Genomic DNA, 18,775 nt, shown 5'->3' with positions numbered 1-18,775 from the left:
ATTGTATTTTCCCGCCGCTGTGTATTGGTGTAAAAGGTGGTCGCCTCGTGAGCGTGTGTCTTCTCTTTCTTTGCTGTCTGCGCAAAGCTATTGCGGGCTTGTGAGTGGAGCAGAAATCAGCCCACCGGTGATGAATAAAGGGTTTGGACTACAGTGCTTGATTCAGTGTTTTACTGACCCAGACAATGGGGGGGGTAAAAGAACCGGAATCAACACTTCCATTCCACGGAATTGCAGATGCTGGTTTAAATCGAAGACAGACACAAAATGCTGGAGTAGCTCAGCGCAACAGGCAGCATGTCTGGATAGAAGGAATGGGTGACATTTCGGGTCGAGACCCTTCTTCAAAGTCTGAACAAGGGTCTCGACCAGACACGCCGCCCATTCCTTCTATCCAGAGATGCTGCCTGTCCTGCTGTTACTCCAGCATTTTGTGTCTGTCATCCTTCAAGTCACATCATCTCACTTCAATTGTTTAGGCATGGAAGGTCACACCTTTACACATCTTTGCCATTTTTAACAAGTGCACTTAAACAAGTGGCCACAGTCCAATACATTAGACTTGTTCACAATCCAACAATTACATAATCTAATCATTTTTATTCCCATTAATAGCACACAAAGTCTCACTATCGCACACAGGTTTACATTAGTGAATGGATGACTGCTTTGACTTTTATAATATGGGGAGAACAAGCAAAATCCTTTAATGTGAATTAGTCAATAGCAATAACTATTCTAAATGATTACAGTGGAAATGTTTAACAAAAGAAATGGCAGCATTTCTTTGCCTTTCTAAACTATGCAACAAATAAGCAGGTTATTCACAAGGTTCTAAACACCATACACACCGAATACATAAACAATTTTTTAAAAGACATAAATGAATATTGTTCCACATTTAAGAGCTCAACAGACTAGTTTTAAAACACCTTTACCTTTGCTCTTACTCTTTTCAACTTTGACCAAATACATTACTCAGTGAACATTTGTCCCATTAATACATGGTTGTTCAAGGAAAACTAATCACTATTCTGTTTAACAAAAAAAAACACATTAATAGGCCGCTGAGAAAGCATTGCGATTACTATCAGCCATGGCGTACAAAACCATCACAACAATGCTTTTGAGGATAGCGGGGAAGCATCTTTCTCATTACTGCTGCATTGTTTACAAGTTTGAAAATAAGTAACTACACTCTCATTCTGATAGCATTACTTGTCAGCAGGCTCACTTGTTACATCCTCCATCTTCACCTGTTTTTCCTCTTGCTCCAATGCTTGATCATCTGCTTCATCCGCCTGCCTTTCCTCTTCTTGATTTTCCTCCCCTTCTTGATTTTCCTCCTTTCCTTGATTTTCCTCCCCTTCTTGGTTTTCCTCCCCTTCTTGGTTTTCCTCCCCGTCTTGGTTTTCCTCCCCTTCTTGATTTTCCTCCTCTCCTTGATTTTTCTCCTCAATGCCCTCCTCAATGCCCTCCTCGATGCCCTCCTCTTTGCCCTCCTCTTCCTCTTCGTGCTCCGACTCCTGTTCCAGCTCTTCCGATTGTTGCTGCTCCTGCTGTTGCAGTTCCTGAGGATTTTCAAAAGGGTTCTCGCCCTATGCACAATGTGAAAAACACCACATTATAGTAATCAGATCCTCTCCACATGTATGAATGAATAAATGAATGATACTTTATTGTCACAGTGATGTATTCAAGAGAAAGTTTGATTTAGCTCTTTGGGCTAATGGAATCAAGGGATATGGGGAGAAAGCAGGAACGGGGTATTGATTTTGGATGATCAACCATGATCATATTGAATGGTAGTGCTGGCTCGAAATGCCAAATGGGCTACTCCTGCACCTATTTTCTATGTTTCTATATTCTTTGTTTTGCAAACGCAAGGTATGCAAAGAGTCATCACATAAAGGGTGCTGACAAATTTATAAGTATTTGATTTTAACACAAACCATTTTTAACTGCTTCGACCAGTAGTATCAATTGTGGATGGATACACATGCAAAAGATAGACTGGGCCAGACAAGGACAAACTACAGCACAGGAATGGGCCCTTTGGCCCACAATGCCCATGCCAAACACAATACCAAGTTACACTAATCTCCTCTGAAAGACATTCCTCCATTTCCATGTGCCTCTCCAAAATGCCACCAACATATCTCTCTCCACTGCCACCCGCTGGCAGTGTGTTTCAGACTTCCACCACACTCAGATCTGCCCTGCACATCTCAACTGAAAGCTATGCCCTCAAACATTTCATTTCCCTGGTGCCGAATCCCACACGTGCAAAAACACAAAGCCATGTCTTTTTGGATAATTATGCAATCCAGCCACTCTTGGGAAGAAATAATAGTTTTCCAAACAAAGAAGATTTGGTTTCCGTGTTTCACTGTAGAGAAGCATCGAGGGAAATGCAACAGGCAGCTATCATGCTTCCTTACCCAGTTCTGCAAGTGTTTATGGACTGAAGGGCCTATTCCTTCAAGTTGTTTTGGTCTGTCCATGAGAGTTCTTGGCAAAAAAAGCCCAAACAAATGCCAATCACTGCTGCTGCACTGCCCATGAAAGAGATTTAAATTCTGGCAGATAAATGTGGACTTTTACCAAAAGTGAACCAGTATACTTTATTTTGACCATCAAAAGGGACAAGAAAAACATTCTTGGGGACAGTAGTCTGACTCGTAAATTGCCCTTTTTTATCATCACTAGGCCAAGATTTTAAAATTAACTCAATATTATTGGGAAAATAAACAAAATCTGCTGGAGGGATTCCGCTTGTCAGACAACATCAGTGAAGGGAATGGACAGGTGACGTTTCAGGCCAGCATGATATTTATTCACCTCCAGAAAAAAAGTAGGAAATATTGACCGGGGAGTCCAGGATTCAAAAGCTTTCTGCTAGTTTACATAACAAAAGCGTAGAATTTTTCTAACACATAACCAGTAAAATAGCCTCCAAAAGATAAATATTTCATGAGACAAAAGACTTCAAACAGCTAAAAAAATCTTCACAAAAAATGTTACCTGAAATGCGTCTGCCTAGCACTGTGTGCAAACAGAACATAAAAAGTGATTTTGGCTGCAGCCACCTTCTGCTTCAGTTAGGGAAACTGGTCAGTGATTGGACGCAACTCCCTTGGAGACAGCGGTTGATTGGCCGCCAAATAATCGGGCACAAAAAATTGAAAAATAGGGGAAAAGTGAAAAAAAGCAGAAATCCCATTTAAATTGGGACAATATCATGCCTGGTTTCAGGTTCGGACCATTATTCAGACTCTGGAGATGGGATCCAATTCACATTGCCTATCCATTCTCTCCACAGATGCTGCCCGACCTGCTGAGTTCCTCCAACCATTTGCTCAAGTTTCCACCATGTTAAGTCTCTTATGCCTCCAATATTATTGGGACCACTTACAATTACTAATTCAAGGAAGCAGAGTCACCAACAAGTTTCAGAGCAGATATGAATGGAAAATAAAAGACATTGCTGATATCATCTACCACATACAATAAAAGGTACAGATTTTAATATTTTGTCTCAAGAGTCTGCTACTTATTAAACCGTACCTATAAGCCTTACCTTTATGTAGAGATCAAGTTGAGCCTTTATGTTCGGGTTGTTCAGTATGCTTTTGGCTGCGAGGAGACCCTCCCATAGGACATGGTCATGGTAATTCTGAAAGAAAGAAAAATTAGCTACTTAAAGTGTGGTATTCCACACCATGGCATCTGAAATGTCCTCATTCTTCAGGGAACGGGGGTTCCCCTCCCCCACCATAAATGAGGCTCGCACCAGCGTCTCTTCCATACCCCGTAACACTGCTCTCTCTCCCCATCCCCCCCCACTCGCAACAAGGGCAGAGTCCCCCTAGTCCTCACCTTTCACCCCACTAGCCGTCACATACAAGTAATCCTTCGTCAGTTTCGCCACCTCCAACGTGACCCCACCACTCGCCACATCTTTCCATATCCCCCCCCATGTCTGCTTTCCGCAAAGATCGCTCCCTCCATAACTCCCATCAATTCTTCCCGTACCACCCCCTCCACGGCCATTTTCCCTTTCAACCGCAAGAGATGCTATACTTATTGCTTTACCTCCCCCCTCGACTCCTTTCAAGGACCCAAGCAGTCGTTCCAGGTGCGACAGAGGTTCACCTACATCTCCTCCAACCCCATCTTATTGCATCCGCTGCTCTAGATGTCAGCTAATCTAAATCGGTTAGGCCAAGCGGAGGCTTGGCGATCGTTTCGCCGAACACCTCAGCTCGGTCCGCAATAACCAACCTGACCTCCCGGTGGCTCAGCACTTCAACTCCCCCTCCCATTCCCTATCCGACCTCTCTGTCATGGGTCTCCTCCATGGCCAGAGTGAGCACCACCGGAAATGATAACCATATAACAATTACAGCACGGAAACAGGCCATCTCGGCCCTACAAGTCCATGCCGAACAAATTTTTTTCCCCTTAGTCCCACCTGCCTGCACTCGTACCATAACCCTCCATTCCCTTCTCATCCATATGCCTATCCAATTTATTTTTAAATGATACCAATGAACCTGCCTCCACCACTTCCACTGGGAGCTCATTCCACACCGCCACCACTCTCTGCGTAAAGAAGTTCCCCCTCATATTACCCCTAAACTTCTGTCCCTTAATTCTGAGGTCATGTCCTCTTGTTTGAATCTTCCCTATTCTCAAAGGGAAAAGCTTGTCCACATCAACTCTGTCTATCCCTCTCATCATTTTAAAGACCTCTATCAGGTCCCCCCTTAACCTTCTGCGCTCCAAAGAATAAAGCCCTAACTTGTTCAACCTTTCTCTGTAACTTAGTTGCTGAAACCCAGGCAACATTCTAGTAAAATTGGAGGAACAGCACCTCATATTCCGCTTGGGGAGTCTGCATCCTGGGGGCATGAACATTGAATTCTCCCAATTTTGTTAGCCCTTGCTGTCTCCTCCCCTTCCTATCTCTCCCTCAGCCCTCGGGCACCTTCTCCTCCTTTTTCCCTTTCTTCTCCCCCCCCCCACCCACCATCCCGTTCAGTTTAGCTTAATTTATTGTCACGTGTACCGAGGTACAGTGAAAAGTTGCGTGTTGCGTGCTAGCCAGTCTACCCTTTATGGAAGGGAAACTTTCATACCTTCTTGCTACTGGTATGTTCATTGGACTTCAAATGCTGTTGTATAGGATGAAACAGGAAGGAAATAAGGGTGTTGCAGACATCACATTGTACGGCTTCAATCTTTTTCATATGATCATTTAAAGAAACTCCTAAAAAGCCAAAATCCATATTAATAAATCAATAAATGCTGAAAAAAAGTTCAATTAGGACACAAATTCAAAATGACATTATTAATATTATTTCCAATTATAAACCTCTTGCGCAACTGCAATTTTTCAAATAAAAATATTTCCACAAAGGAGGTGTGGATATGAAGTTTAGCGTCGTTTAGAGATACAGCGTGGAAACTGGCCCTCCGCAACCGACCGCCGATCCTCACACATTAACACACACTAGGAACAATTTTAAAATTGCACCAAAGCAATTAACCAACAAATCTTTGGAGTGCGGGAGAAAACAGAGAATCAAAAAATAAAACCCACGAGGTCACAGCCCCCGTAGTTGGGATCGAACCCGGGCCTTTGGGGCTGTAAGGCAGCAACTATACCACTACGCCACCGTGCCATTGTTCTGCAAACTACAAATGAACAGAGATCATACACAGCATCGTGTGTGACTTGGATGTTTGGAGCCAGCAGTCGAGTGCAGCTTAGGAAAGCTAGTAACTGTTGTGCAATTCTGTACCGTCTTCATCATTCGGAGTAGAACATAGATCTCATCTTCTCTGAGAATTGTACGGCAGCAGGTTGTTGCAGGTGGGGGAGGGAAGGGTTACTTGAAATCAAAGTTCATACCGCTGGGTTGTAAGCTGATCAAGCAAAATAAAAGATTCCTCAATGATCCAAAAATCCTGTGATCTACCATCTACATGTCAATACCAGATGGGGGAAGAATATAACTGGTGGTCCAAATCTCGAGTGATCAGACCTGTGACTACAGTTTATTCATTGGAACATCTCTAAGGTATGTGAAAGTGCACCACAAAGTGTTAGTAGCTGACCACTGATGCCAATTACTGGGTGTCACTCCACACAGTAAACAGAATTCCATGTGCTGAACCACAAAGGAGCCAATAAATATTTACCCATTAAAACATCCGTTGAAAACTTTTGGGCCTGCGGCTCGAATTGTTTACGAACAGCAATTTTCTTATTTTTGTTTACCATGGATGCCTAAATGAAATTATTGAAAAAAGTCGATCAGTTTTTATTAAAGGATTATGACAGCAAACTTGAAGTTAGCCAAGAAAATGATAAATAGCCACCAATATGAGTTAAGAGGTTACGTGAAATCAGATGGTAGTACACTAGCATCCAGAAGGAAATATGGATTCAAACACAATGTGCAGAGTAAGCCGCTGCAATTTTGGTTAAAACATTTTTCCTTAGTCATCTTCCCTAAAGCGTCCAAATGGTCTGAACATTTTTGTGTAATTATCCAAATGCAAGTAATTTCATACAGGGTATTTTACAAATCATTCCAATTCCATAATTACACTACAGGTGCACAACCTTTTATCCGAAAGCCTTGGGACCAGACACTTGTCGGATTTCGGACATTTTCGGATTTCCGAATGGAAGATTTTCAGCGTAGATTAGGTAGGTAGCGCGGGCGGCTTGAAAAGTCTGGAGCGGCTGCCTCCTCCCCGGAGACTGGGGAATCATTGTAAATCATTGCATAAATGTTAGTCAGTTAGTTTGGAGGGATTTTATGTGGTGGGTGGGTGAAGGGGGAAACTTTAATTCTTAGTCCCCTACCTGGTCGGCGACTCCCAACATCGCGGAGCTGGGGGCTCTGTCCGGCCGCGGGCGGCTCCGGTTGGAGCTCCGACCCCGGCAACTCGACCCCTGGCTGCGCGGCGCCCCAAATCCAGCGACGCTCCCCGGTCGGACGCCCCCCACCCCAGCTCCGCGAACGTTGGGAGAAGGCGGCCTCAGCGCCCTGGAGCTTACCGCACAGCGACCCGGTAAGGCATTGCCTGCTTCCCGCTGGTATCCCAGCGCTGCGACGCCGCCGACTCCCAACATTTGCGGAGCTGGGTGGGGGGCGTCCGGCCGCGGGCCGCGCTGGATTTGGAGCGCCTCGCAGCCAGGGGTAGAGTTGCCGGGGTCAGAGCTACAATCGGCGCCGCCCGCAGCCCCACCGGCCACAGCGCTGCGGAGCTTACTGCATGGCGACCCGGTAAGGCATTGACCGCTCCCCGTCTCTCCGACCAGGTAGGGGACTAAGAATTAAAGTTTACCCCTTCAACCCCCCCTTCACATAAAAGCCCTCCAAACTAACTGACTAACATTTAAGCAATGATTTACAGATGTTTAAGTGTCTCCCCGGTCTCCGGGGAAGAGGCAGCCGCTACAGTAGTACAGACCTGGGTTGACCATGTGTCGTTTCGGGTCAAGTTTGGCGGCAAACGAGAGCTTTGGTGTGCAGACGACATCCTGGAAAATATGGCCGGTTTTCGGAGTTTTTCGGTTTCCGGAACACCGGATAAAAGGTTGTGCACCTGTACTGCCATATAATTTCTAAGAAGCAGTTATCACTAAAGCTGTATAATTAGCGATTTCTCTCTTTCCCATTGTACATATTAATGTAAACTACTTAAGTCATTCACATCACTGGGCAATTCAAACTATTCAGTGGAGGATTAGTTCCCTTGAAGGTAGCAAATAACATGATTTAAATTTTTTTTTAAAAGATCTGTCGGTGGCCTTTTGGTGCTGGTCTACATCAAGTCACTCCACAGAACCTCAACTTGTTAAACTAATTTCTTGTAGGATCAGAAAACCACCGCTAATATATGAATACTGAATTCAAGGACATTAAATGTTGCAGTATTGAAGCAAACTACGCAGCACAAAATTTGAAAAAAAGTTCACAATTCACTTCTCCATAATCACTCTCAAAGAGGAACAACCTACATGAAGAAAATCCGCAGCTCCTTTTCCAAACTGAATGTTTTTTCCAATGAACTTGAGTATTTCTTTATGGATAGGAGTTTCCAGATGAGCTTCGATCTCCTCTTGCTCTGTAGTTCGAAACTTACAAAGGGAGCACGAAAACGCATTCCTACAACAAAAAGTAAATTGCACATCTCACAAAATATTTCCAAATCCCCAAAATAATTGGTTACAATTCTATTTGAAAAAGGAAAGGGGAGGAGGTTTCCACTTCCCATTCCTCAGTAGATTCTTGCACTTTTCAGGTAGCACCTTGCCCAAATCTAGCTCTACAAGCTCACTACATTTCTGGAAATCCAAAAGAACAGCACGTGCCAAATTAGTTTATTGTAAAATGCAGTAGTAAAATATAGTGCAGAATAATGATATATCAGTCAAATAGAAAGGACAGCTAAAAAGATTCTGCCTGTAAGTGTGCAAACATAGCCCCTCGTGACCTAAAGGGCCTGTCCCGCTTGGGCGTCATTTGCATCACCCAGATGGCGCGCAAAGATTTTGTACATCCCAAAATCCTGGGGCGCCGCGCACAACCGCGCGTCACCACGCACGCGTAATGCGCACCATGCGCGCGTCGTGACGCGTAAATGATGTTGCGTAAATGACGCGCAAATGACGCCCAAGTGGGACAGGCCCTTCAGTACTCCGTTCTTTGCCAAGTGCATTCATTGACAAATTCCAAGCTTTAAAAAAAAGACCGTATATGTAATTACAATAATATGCCTCGAGTCAAGTCAGTATCATAAGAGTACCGAAACAATCCCTCTAAATCATTGCTGACCAAAATGACCATCTAAGCTTGTTCCATTTGAAAATTGCCACAAAATGTTGATTAACTTTTTTCCCCTCTCACCTTAAACATATGCCCTCTCGTCCTCGATTCCTTTGGCCTGGGAAAAAGACCCCATACAGTCACCCTATCTATGTCCTCACAATTTGACTATATCATCTGTTAATCTATGCTCTGGGTAAAAAAGTTCTAGCCTGCCCAGCCTCTCCCCTAACTCCGTCCCTCGAGTCCTGGTAAAATCCTTTGTTAGATCCTAGGTTTAGGTTTTTATCGCCATATGTACCTCGGTAGAGTGAAAAGCTTTTTGTTTTGCGTGCTATCAAAAAAGTTCAGATTATAAATATAAATTGAGTCAAACTCAAGTACAATAGTTAGAGTGAAGGGGAAGATAGAGTGCAGAATATAATTTTTAGCATTGCAGTGTATAAAGACCCCACAGTAATTCTTGATAACCTTCACCACTGCCTAACATCTCCAAAAGTGCAACTTCTAAATCCAAGTATATCTTCTCTTACAATGCAATGTTTTTTTTTAATTTATAGCATCTAACTTGTAAGTAGGTTCTGATGCCGAGTTAGTTCTGTAGCATTTTAAACTTACTGGTAATCCTCTCCATATTTCGCAGATTTCCTTTCGTGCTTGCGTCGTTGTTTTTCCCTTCTTGCTTCCTGTCTCCATTTCCCCCCGTCATACCCAGTATCAGTCTTCGTTTTACCTTAATTGAGAACTTATGTTTTTAAAAGAATTATGGGGAAAATTAAGTACATACATGAGGAGGAAAAAAAGGTTACATACCTTCAATTTTATCAAAGCATTCATATGCATATGGATCATATGCATCTTTAGTAAAATCTTTATCCTTCAGGAACCGATCCTTGCTAGTACTTAATACGGCCATCTAAAAGCAATAATTAAAAACTTCAAATTGAACTGGTGTCCAAATGCTAAACCGCTTATAAAAATAATCATAGGAAAACAAATGCTTTTGATTTGTCCTGCATGATTTGCTGTTAATTTATAAGCACTTGATCATAGACTCCATCAGACATATTTATGTGGTTAAAGCAATATCTATATTTAATGATTAAGAAGGAACTGCAGATGTACATCGATGATCTGGATAATGGTGTGGTAAATTGGATTAGTAAGTATGCAGATAATACTAAGATAGGTGGGGTTGCGGATAATGAAGTAGATTTTCAAAGTCTACAGAGAGATTTATGCCAGTTGGAAGAGTGGGCTGAAAGATGGTAGATGGAGTTTAATGCTGATAAGTGTGAGGTGCTACATCTTGGCAGGACAAATCAAAATAGGACGTACATGGTAAATGGTAGGGAATTGAAGAATGTAGGTGAACAGAGGGATCTGGGAATAACTGTGCACAGTTCCCTGAAAGTGGAATCTCATGTAGATAAGGTGGTAAAGAAAGCTTTTGGTGTGCTGGCCTTTATAAATCAGAGCATTGAGTATAGAAGTTGGGATGTAATGTTAAAATTGTACAAGGCATTGGTGAGGCCAATTCTGGAGTATGGTGTACAATTTTGGTTGCCTAATTATAGGAAGGATGTCAACAAAATAGAGAAAGTACAGAGGAGATTTACTAGAATGTTGCCTGGGTTTCAGCAACTAAGTTACAGAGAAAGGTTGAACAAGTTAGGGCTTTATACTTTGGAGCGCAGAAGGTTAAGGGGGGACTTGATAGAGGTCTTTAAAATGATGAGAGGGATAGACAGAGATTGGTGGCTGTGTGGGATGAGCTTCCAGTGACGGTGGTGGAGGCAGGTTCGTTTTTATCATTTAAAAATAAAATTGGATAGTTATATGGACGGGAAAGGAATGGAGGGTTATGGTCTGAACACACGTATATGGGCCTAGGGGGAGAATACGTGTTCGGCACGGACTAGAATGGTCGAGATGGCCTGTTTCCGTGCTGTAATTGTTATATGGTTATGCTGGAAAATCGAAGGTAGACAAAAATGCTGGAGAAACTCAGTGGGTGAGGCAGCAATCACATCACATTAGTCTGAAGAAGGGTTTCGGCCCGAAACGTTGTCTATATCCTTCGCTCCATAGATGCTGCCTCTCCCGCTGAGGTTCTCCAGCATTTTTGTCTGCCTTCTACATTTAATGATCTTGCTATATGCGTCTTCAATACCTTCTTTCTTGCAGTTGCTTGGTTTGGTGTCTGAGCTGCTGAAATGAAAGGAAAATTCATCAATTTACTACAATTGCAACTACCATACACATCAAAAACAAATTGGTATGGCTTATTATCAACATATACAGTTAAAAAAACTATTCATGTTATTCATTCAAGTTTCTGATAACAGCAAGGAGGAAGCTGTTCTTAAATCTGGTATGTGCTTTCAAGTTTTTGTATCTTCTGCCCAGCAGGACAGGGGTGGAGAGAGAATGACCCAGGTAAAAATGTCCCTGACTAGGAAATAAAGTTTCCCCCTTCCCCTCCCCCACCCACCACATAAAATACCCCCAACTAACATTTTGTTTTTTAACAGGACTAAAAATAAAAAAATAAAATAGAGGCAGGAAACATGTTCCCGATGTTGGGGGAGTTCAGAACCAGGGTCCACAGTTTAAGAAGGAAACACTTTTTTTCAGAGTTGTGAGTCTGTTGAACTCTCTGCCTCAGAGGGAGGTGGAGGCCGGTTCTCTGGATACTTTCACGAGAGAGCTATTAAAGATAGCGGACTCAGGGGATATGGGGAGAAGGCAGGAACGGGGTACGGATTGGGGATGATCAGCCATGAATGGCGTTGCTGGCACGAAGGGCCGAAAGGCCAACTCCTGCACCTATTGTCTAAACCTCTTTTCAGTAGTTGAGTTTAGTTACCATGGACACGGCTGCTACTTGTTTACCTTGGGAATACTGGTCGTGAAAATGGAGTGTACTGAAGTGATGACCTTTAAGAAAATCCACCACCCATGTAAATCGGGAAGGGGAGATTTGCTGGTCGGATGGGTGACATTTCGGGTCGAGACCCTCCTTCAAAGTCTGAACAAGGGTCTCGACCAGACATGTCACCCATGCCTTCTATCTAGAGATGCTGCCTGTCCTGCTGAGTTAATACAGCATTTTGTGTCTGTCATCCTTCAAGTCGCATCATCTCACTTCAATTGTTTAGACATGGAAGGTCACACTTTTACACATCTTCGCCATTTTTAACAAGTGCACTTAAACAAGTGTCCATAGTCCAATACATTAGACTTGTTCACGATCCAACAATTACATAATCTAAACATTTATATTCCCATTAATAGCACACAAAGTCTCACTACCGCACACAGGTTTACATTAGTGAATGGATGACTGAGCCAGGCTTTGACTTTTACAGTTTGAAGAAGAGTTTCGGACCAAACGTTGCCTATTTCCTTCGCTCCATAGATGCTGCTGCATCCGCTGAGTTTCTCCAGCATTTTTGTGTACCTTTTGACTTTTACAATATGGGGAGAACAAGCAAAATCCTTTAATGTGAATTAGTCAATAGCAATAACTATTCTAAATGATTACAATGGAAATGTTTAACAAAAGAAATCGCAGCATTCCTTTGACTTTCTAAACCATGCAACAAATAAGCAGGTTATTCACACGGTTCTAAACACCATACACACCGAATACACAAACAATTCTTTAAAAGACATGCATTAAATTAAGAGCTTAAATGACTATTTGTAAACACCTTTTCCCTTTTACTCTTACTCGTTTCAATTTTGACTAAATACATTACTCAGTGAACATTTGTTCCATTAATACATGGTTGTTCATGGAAAACTAATCACTATTCTGTTTAACAAAAAAAAAAACATTAATAGGCTGCTGAGAAAGCATTGCGATTACTATCAGCCATGGCGTACAAAACCATCACAACAATGCTTTTGAGGATAGTGGGGAAGCATCTTTCTCATTACTGCTGCATTGTTTACAAGTTTGAAAATAAGTAACTACACTCTCATTCTGATAATTCACTGGTCAGAGGGATCACCTGTTACGTCCTCCATCTTCGCCTGGTTTTCCTCTTGCTCCGGTGCTTGATCATCTGCTTCATCCGCCTGCCTTTCCTCCTCTTCTTGATTTTCCTCCTCGTTGTCCTCCTCTTCCTCCTCGTGCTCCGGATCCTGTTCCTGCTCTTCCGATTGTTGCTGCTCCTGAGGATTTTCAAAAGAGTACTCGCCCTACGCACAAAGTGAAAAACACCACATTATAGTAATCAGATCCTCTCCACATGTATGAATGAACGAATTATACTTTATTGTCAAATGTGACAATTCACAGTGATGTATTCAAGAGAGTTTGATTTAGCTCTTAGGGTTAACGGAATCAAGGGATATGGGGAGAAAGCAGGAACGGGGTACTGATTTTGGATGATTAACCATGATCATATTGAATGGCACTGCTGGCTCGAAGGGCCAAATGAGCTACTCCTGAATCTATTTTCTATGTTTCTATATTCTTTGTTTTGCAAATGCAAGGTATGCAAAGAGTCATCACATCAAAGGCGTCGACAAATTTACAAGTATTTGATTTTAATACAAACCATTTTTAACTGCTTCTACCAGTAGTATCAATTGTGGATGGATACACATGCATAAGAAAGACAGATAGACTGGGCCAGACAAGGACAAACTACAGCACAGGAATGGGCCCTTTGGCCCACAATATTTATGCCAAACACAATACCAAGTTACACTAATCTCCTCTGAAACACATCCCTCCATTTCCATGTGCCTCCCCAAAATGCCACTAACATATCTCTCTCCACTGCCACTCCCTGGCAGTGTGTTTCAGACTTCCACCACACTCAGTGTACAAATAGCTGCCCTACACATCTCAACTGAAAGCTATGCACTCAAACATTTCATTTCCCTGGTGCCGAATTCCACACATGCAAAACCACAAAGCCATGTCTTTTTGGATAATTATGCAATCCAGCCACTCTTGGGAAGAAATAATAGTTTTCCAAACAAAGAAGATTTGGTTTCCGTGTTTCACCGTAGAGAAGCATCGAGGGAAATGCCACAGGCAGCTATCATGCTTCCTTACCCAGTTCTGCAAGTGTTTATGGACTGAAGGGCCTATTCCTTCAAGTTGTTTTGGTCTGTCCATGAGGGTTCTTGGCAAAAAAGCCCAAACAAATGTCAAACACTGCTGCTGCACTGCCCATGAAAGAGATTTAAATTCTGGCAGATAATTGTTGTCTGACTCGGCCATTTTTATCATTACTAGGCCAAGATCTTAAAATTAACTCAATATTATTGGCAAAATAAACAAAATCTGCTGGAGGGATTCCGCTTGGCAGACAACATCAGTGAAGGGAATGGACAGGTGACGTTTCAGGCAGGCATGATATTCACCCCCAGAAAAAAAGTAGGAAATATTGGCCAGGGGGGTCCAGGAGGCCAGTTAGGCCTCCCCAGTGAGGGTTCAGGGGGCTCCTGCATTTTCAATAAATTGAAAGTGATTCCCAAGCTTTCTAATAGTTTACATAACAAATGTGTAGATTTTTTCTAACATATAACCAGTAAAATAACCACCAAAAGATAAATATTTCATGAAACAAAAGACTTCAAACAGCTAAAAAATCTTTACAAAAATGTTACCTGAAATGTGTCTGCCCGGCACTGTGTGCAAACAGAACAAAAAAAGTGATTTTGGCTGCAGCCATCTTCTGCTTCAGTAAGGAAAACTGGTCAGTGATTGGACGCAACTCCCTTTGGAGACAGCGGTTGATTGGACGCCAAATAATCGGACACAAAAAAATTGAAAAATAGGGGTGGGGGGGGAAAGCAGAATTCAAATTTAAATTGGGACAATATCATGCCTGGTTTCTGGTTCGGACCATTATTCAGACTCTGGAGATGGGTCCCAATCCACATTGCCTATCCATTCCCTCCACAGATGCTGCCCGACCTGCTGAGTTCCTCCAACCATTTGCTCAAGTTTCCACCATCTTAAGTCTCTTATGCCTCCAATATTATTGGGACCACTTAAAATTACAAATTCAAGGAAGCAGAGCCTCCAACAATGTTCAGAGCAGATATGAATGGAAAATAAAAGACTTTGCTGATATCATCTACCACATATTCATATTTTGTCTCAAGAGCCGGCTACCTTACCTATAAGCCTTACCTTTAAGTAGAGATCAAGTTGATCCTTTACAGTCGCGTTGTTCAGCATGCTATTGGCCGTGAGGAGACTATCCCATCTGACCTGTTCATTGTAAGTCTGAAAGAAAGAAAAATTAGCAGTAAGAAGCAATAAACAGATTAGCTACTGAGTCACTGAGGGAAAAAAACCAAAACCCAGGAGTTGCATATTCCTAGAAATACATGTCATGTTAAAGCATCTTTATTCCAGCTTCTTAAATATTAACATTTAAGTAGGTTCTATATAAATAAAACCTTATTTGTGTTTCAGACCAGACTCTACCAACTGTTACGGCTTCTTAACCCTAAAAGAGCAGCCTTTAAAAACTCCTCAGCTGTCATTTATAAGCTCTCTCACCAACCACCCAAGTCGCGCTTATATCACCATCCACAGTTGTTTCCCCCAAGCAACATTAAGATCTCATTCACCTCTTCTTAAAACTAGTATACAGCAAGTCCTTGTTTTAACGGACCTCTTGGTGATGGATTTTGGTTATCCATCACAAAGAGGTCCGTTAACATAAGGATCTACCGACAGCGGCTGATGCCACCTTGCCCCCTGCTTGCACTCAATCCCCCCCCCCCACCTAAATCCCGTTCAGTTTAGCTTAATTTATTGTCACTTGTACCGAGGTACAGTGAAAAGTTGCGTGTTGCGTGCTACCCAGTCACACCATGCCCAACTCGCACCCTCAACCCAGCCGCTTACAGCCTCGGCTCTCCACGCCACCCACAGCTGGCACTGTCTGCCCAACCACTGGCTGCGCATGCCGCCCCCTATGGTCCGTAATAATGAGGGCTTAATGTATTACATTCCATGCAACATTCATTAACTAGCCTAATCAGTTTACTTGACCTGGATAATATAAAATAAAATGTAAAATATTTACACAATCGTGTTTTAGAAACCTTAGGATCGGCACAAATATACAGCAAAACTTTCTTTATGGAAGGGAAACTTTCATACCTTCTTTCTATTGATATGTACATTGGAGGTCAAATGTAGATGTACAGAATTAAACTGGAAGGGAATATAGGTGTGGCAGACATCACAATGAACGGCTTCAACCTTTTTCATATGATCATCTGAAGAAACTCCTAAAAAGACAAAATCCATATTAATAAATCAATAAATGCTGAAAAAAATTCAGTTAGGACACAAATTCAAAATGACATTATTAATATTTTTGCTAACTTGCGCAACTGCAATTTTCCAAGTAAAAATATTTCCACAAAGGAGGTGTGGATATGAAGTTTTTGTTTAGTATACAGCGTGGAAACTGGCCTTCCGCGACCGACCGCCGATCCTCACACATTAACACACACTAGGAACAATTTTAGAATTATACCAAAGCAATTAACCGACAAACCAGTATCTCTTTGGAGTGCGGGAGAAAACAGAAGATCAAAAAATAAAACCCACAAGGTCACGGGGAGAAGGTACAATCTCTGTACTGACTGCCCTCGTAGATGGGATCGAACCCGGGCCTCTGGGGCTGTAAGGCAGCAACTATACCACTGCACCACAGTTCTGCAAACTACAAATGAACGGAGATCATACACAGGATGGTGTGTGACTTGGATGTTTGGAACCAGCAGTCGAGTGCAGCGTAGGAAAGCTAGTAACTGTTGTGCAATTCTGTACCGTCGTCATCGCTCGGAGTAGAACATGGATCTCATCTTCTCTGAGAATTGTACGGCAGCAGGTTGTTGCAGGCGGGGGAGGGAATGGTTGCTTGAAATCAAAGTTCATACCGCTGGGTTGTAAGCTGATCAAGCAAAATAAATGATGCCTCAATGATCCAAAAATCCTGTGATCTACCATCTACATGTCAATACCAGATGGGCATGAGTATGGGGGAAGAATATAACTGGTGGTCCAAATCTCGAGTGATCAGACCTGTGACTACAGTTTATTCATTAGAACATCTCTAAGGTATGTGAAAGTGCACCATAAAGTGTTAGTAGCTGACCACTGATGCCAATTACTGGGTGTCACTCCACACAGTAAACAGAATTCCATGTGCTGAACCACAAAGGAGCCAATAAATAGTTTACCCGTTAAAACATCCTTTGGAAGACTTTGGGCTAGATCCATTAGTTCCTGCTTTAGTTGTTTACGAGCTGCACTTTTCTTACATTTGTATACCATGGATGCCTAAATGAAATTATTGAAAAAAGTCGATCAGTTTTTATTAAAGGATTATGACAGCAAACTTGAAGTTAGCCAAGAAAATGATAAATAGCCAACAATACGAGTTAAGAGGCTAGGTGAAATCAGATGGCGGTACACTTGCATCCAGAAGGCAATATGGATTCAAACACAATGTGCAGTTTACACTTCATGGTTGGCTAATGTGGGGCTGCTAAATGAGTAGAAGTACCAGGTCTGAAGAAGTGTCACAACCTGAAACGTCACCAATTCCTTCTATCCAGAGATGCTGCCTGTCTCGCTGAGTTACTCCAGCATTTTGTGTCTACTAGTATTAGTGCTGTGCTGCTGCTAGATGTCCTTCCGGTACAAAACCTAGATCTCATATACGTTAACCATGTATTTTAGTTTAGTTTAGAGATACAGAGCGGAAAAATGCACTTCGGCCCACCGAGTCCGCACCAACCACCAACCAGTACATTAACACTACCCGACACACATTAGGGATAATTTTACACTGATACCAAACCAATTAACCTACAAACCTGTATGTCTTCAGGAGTGTGAGAAGAAACCGAAGATCTCGGAGCAAACCCAGGTAGGTCAGGGAAGGACAGACCCCAAACACCGCACAGACCCGTAGTCAGGATTGAACCCGGGTTTCTGGCGCTGTAAAGTAGTAGCCCTACCGCTATGCCATTATGCCGCTCTGTAAATCAATTGAACTGATCACAGAGTAATCGCAGAGTAAGCCGCTGCAATTTTGGTCAAAACATTTTTCCTCAGTCATCTTCCCTAAAGCATCCAAATGGTCTGAACATTTTTGTGTAATTATCCAAATGTAAGTAATTTCATACAGGGTACTTTACAATTCATTCCAATTCCATAATTACACTACTGCCATATAATTTCTAAGAAGCAGTAATCACTAAAGCTGTATAATTAGCAATTCTCTCTTTCCCATTGTACATATTAATGTAAACTACTTAAGTAATTCACATCACTGGGCAAGTCAAACTATTCAGTGGAGGGTTAGTTCCCTTGAAGGTAGAAAACAACATGATTTAAAAAAAACAAACAAAGATTGTGTGCAAATAAACATATTCAAGAGAATGTGCTCTGCAATTTGCGTTAAACCCCTGCAACAGAATATCAATAGTCCAATTACAGTCAGGCTGAATTTGCACAGTAAACCAGAGCTGTTGAGCATGAGGGAATGAATGCCATAGGCTGGAGCTCGTCTACACTGATTACCATAATAAGCTGAGAAATTAAAAATACTTAATTACACTGCTCGGTATTCAAGCAGTGCATGGGCCTTCGCAGCAGAGTACAGATCAGATTCAGATTCAGATTCAATTTTAATTGTCATTGTCAGTGTACAGTACAGAGACAACGAAATGCAAGTACAACCACTGAACAGGGCTGTCAGTAACAAATTACACCTCCCAAAAGAAACACCATTTTATAGGAAGAACACATTGGATGAATAATGTAGGTGCACAAAGAACACAATATTTAATGCATGCATTCCATGGGTTTTATGGACCAGAACAATAAACAAAAGCTGCAACTTTGCTGAACCTTGGGATGC

At 42.2% G+C, this 18,775-nt stretch overlaps 1 protein-coding gene across 4 annotated transcripts in view; it reads right to left on the bottom strand.

Annotated features, from left to right (window-relative positions):
- Positions 1-580: 580 nt before the first annotated feature.
- LOC129700736 (DBIRD complex subunit ZNF326-like) overlaps positions 581-18,775 on the bottom strand; it is a 42,308-nt gene continuing 24,113 nt past the window's right edge. For 3 of the 4 annotated variants that reach the window (XM_055641368.1, XM_055641370.1, XM_055641372.1), the window contains 12 exons: positions 17,088-17,187; positions 15,997-16,127; positions 15,013-15,108; positions 12,869-13,058; positions 11,023-11,060; positions 9,663-9,765; positions 9,468-9,582; positions 8,042-8,189; positions 6,208-6,295; positions 5,142-5,272; positions 3,581-3,676; positions 581-1,598 (listed from right to left, as the gene is read on the bottom strand). In XM_055641368.1, the coding sequence (XP_055497343.1) occupies positions 1,215-1,598; positions 3,581-3,676; positions 5,142-5,272; positions 6,208-6,295; positions 8,042-8,189; positions 9,468-9,582; positions 9,663-9,765; positions 11,023-11,060; positions 12,869-13,058; positions 15,013-15,108; positions 15,997-16,127; positions 17,088-17,187 (1,620 nt within the window). In that variant the 3' untranslated portion in view covers positions 581-1,214. The remainder of the gene's footprint in view (positions 1,599-3,580; positions 3,677-5,141; positions 5,273-6,207; positions 6,296-8,041; positions 8,190-9,467; positions 9,583-9,662; positions 9,766-11,022; positions 11,061-12,868; positions 13,059-15,012; positions 15,109-15,996; positions 16,128-17,087; positions 17,188-18,775) is intronic. The other variant, XM_055641369.1, reaches the window with a different exon arrangement.

This window comes from Leucoraja erinacea, chromosome 10, assembly GCF_028641065.1.
Source record: "Leucoraja erinacea ecotype New England chromosome 10, Leri_hhj_1, whole genome shotgun sequence".
Classification (NCBI taxonomy): domain Eukaryota; kingdom Metazoa; phylum Chordata; class Chondrichthyes; order Rajiformes; family Rajidae; genus Leucoraja; species Leucoraja erinaceus.
Note: the sequence above shows the minus strand (reverse complement) of the source record. Positions and strands in the feature narration are given on the sequence as shown.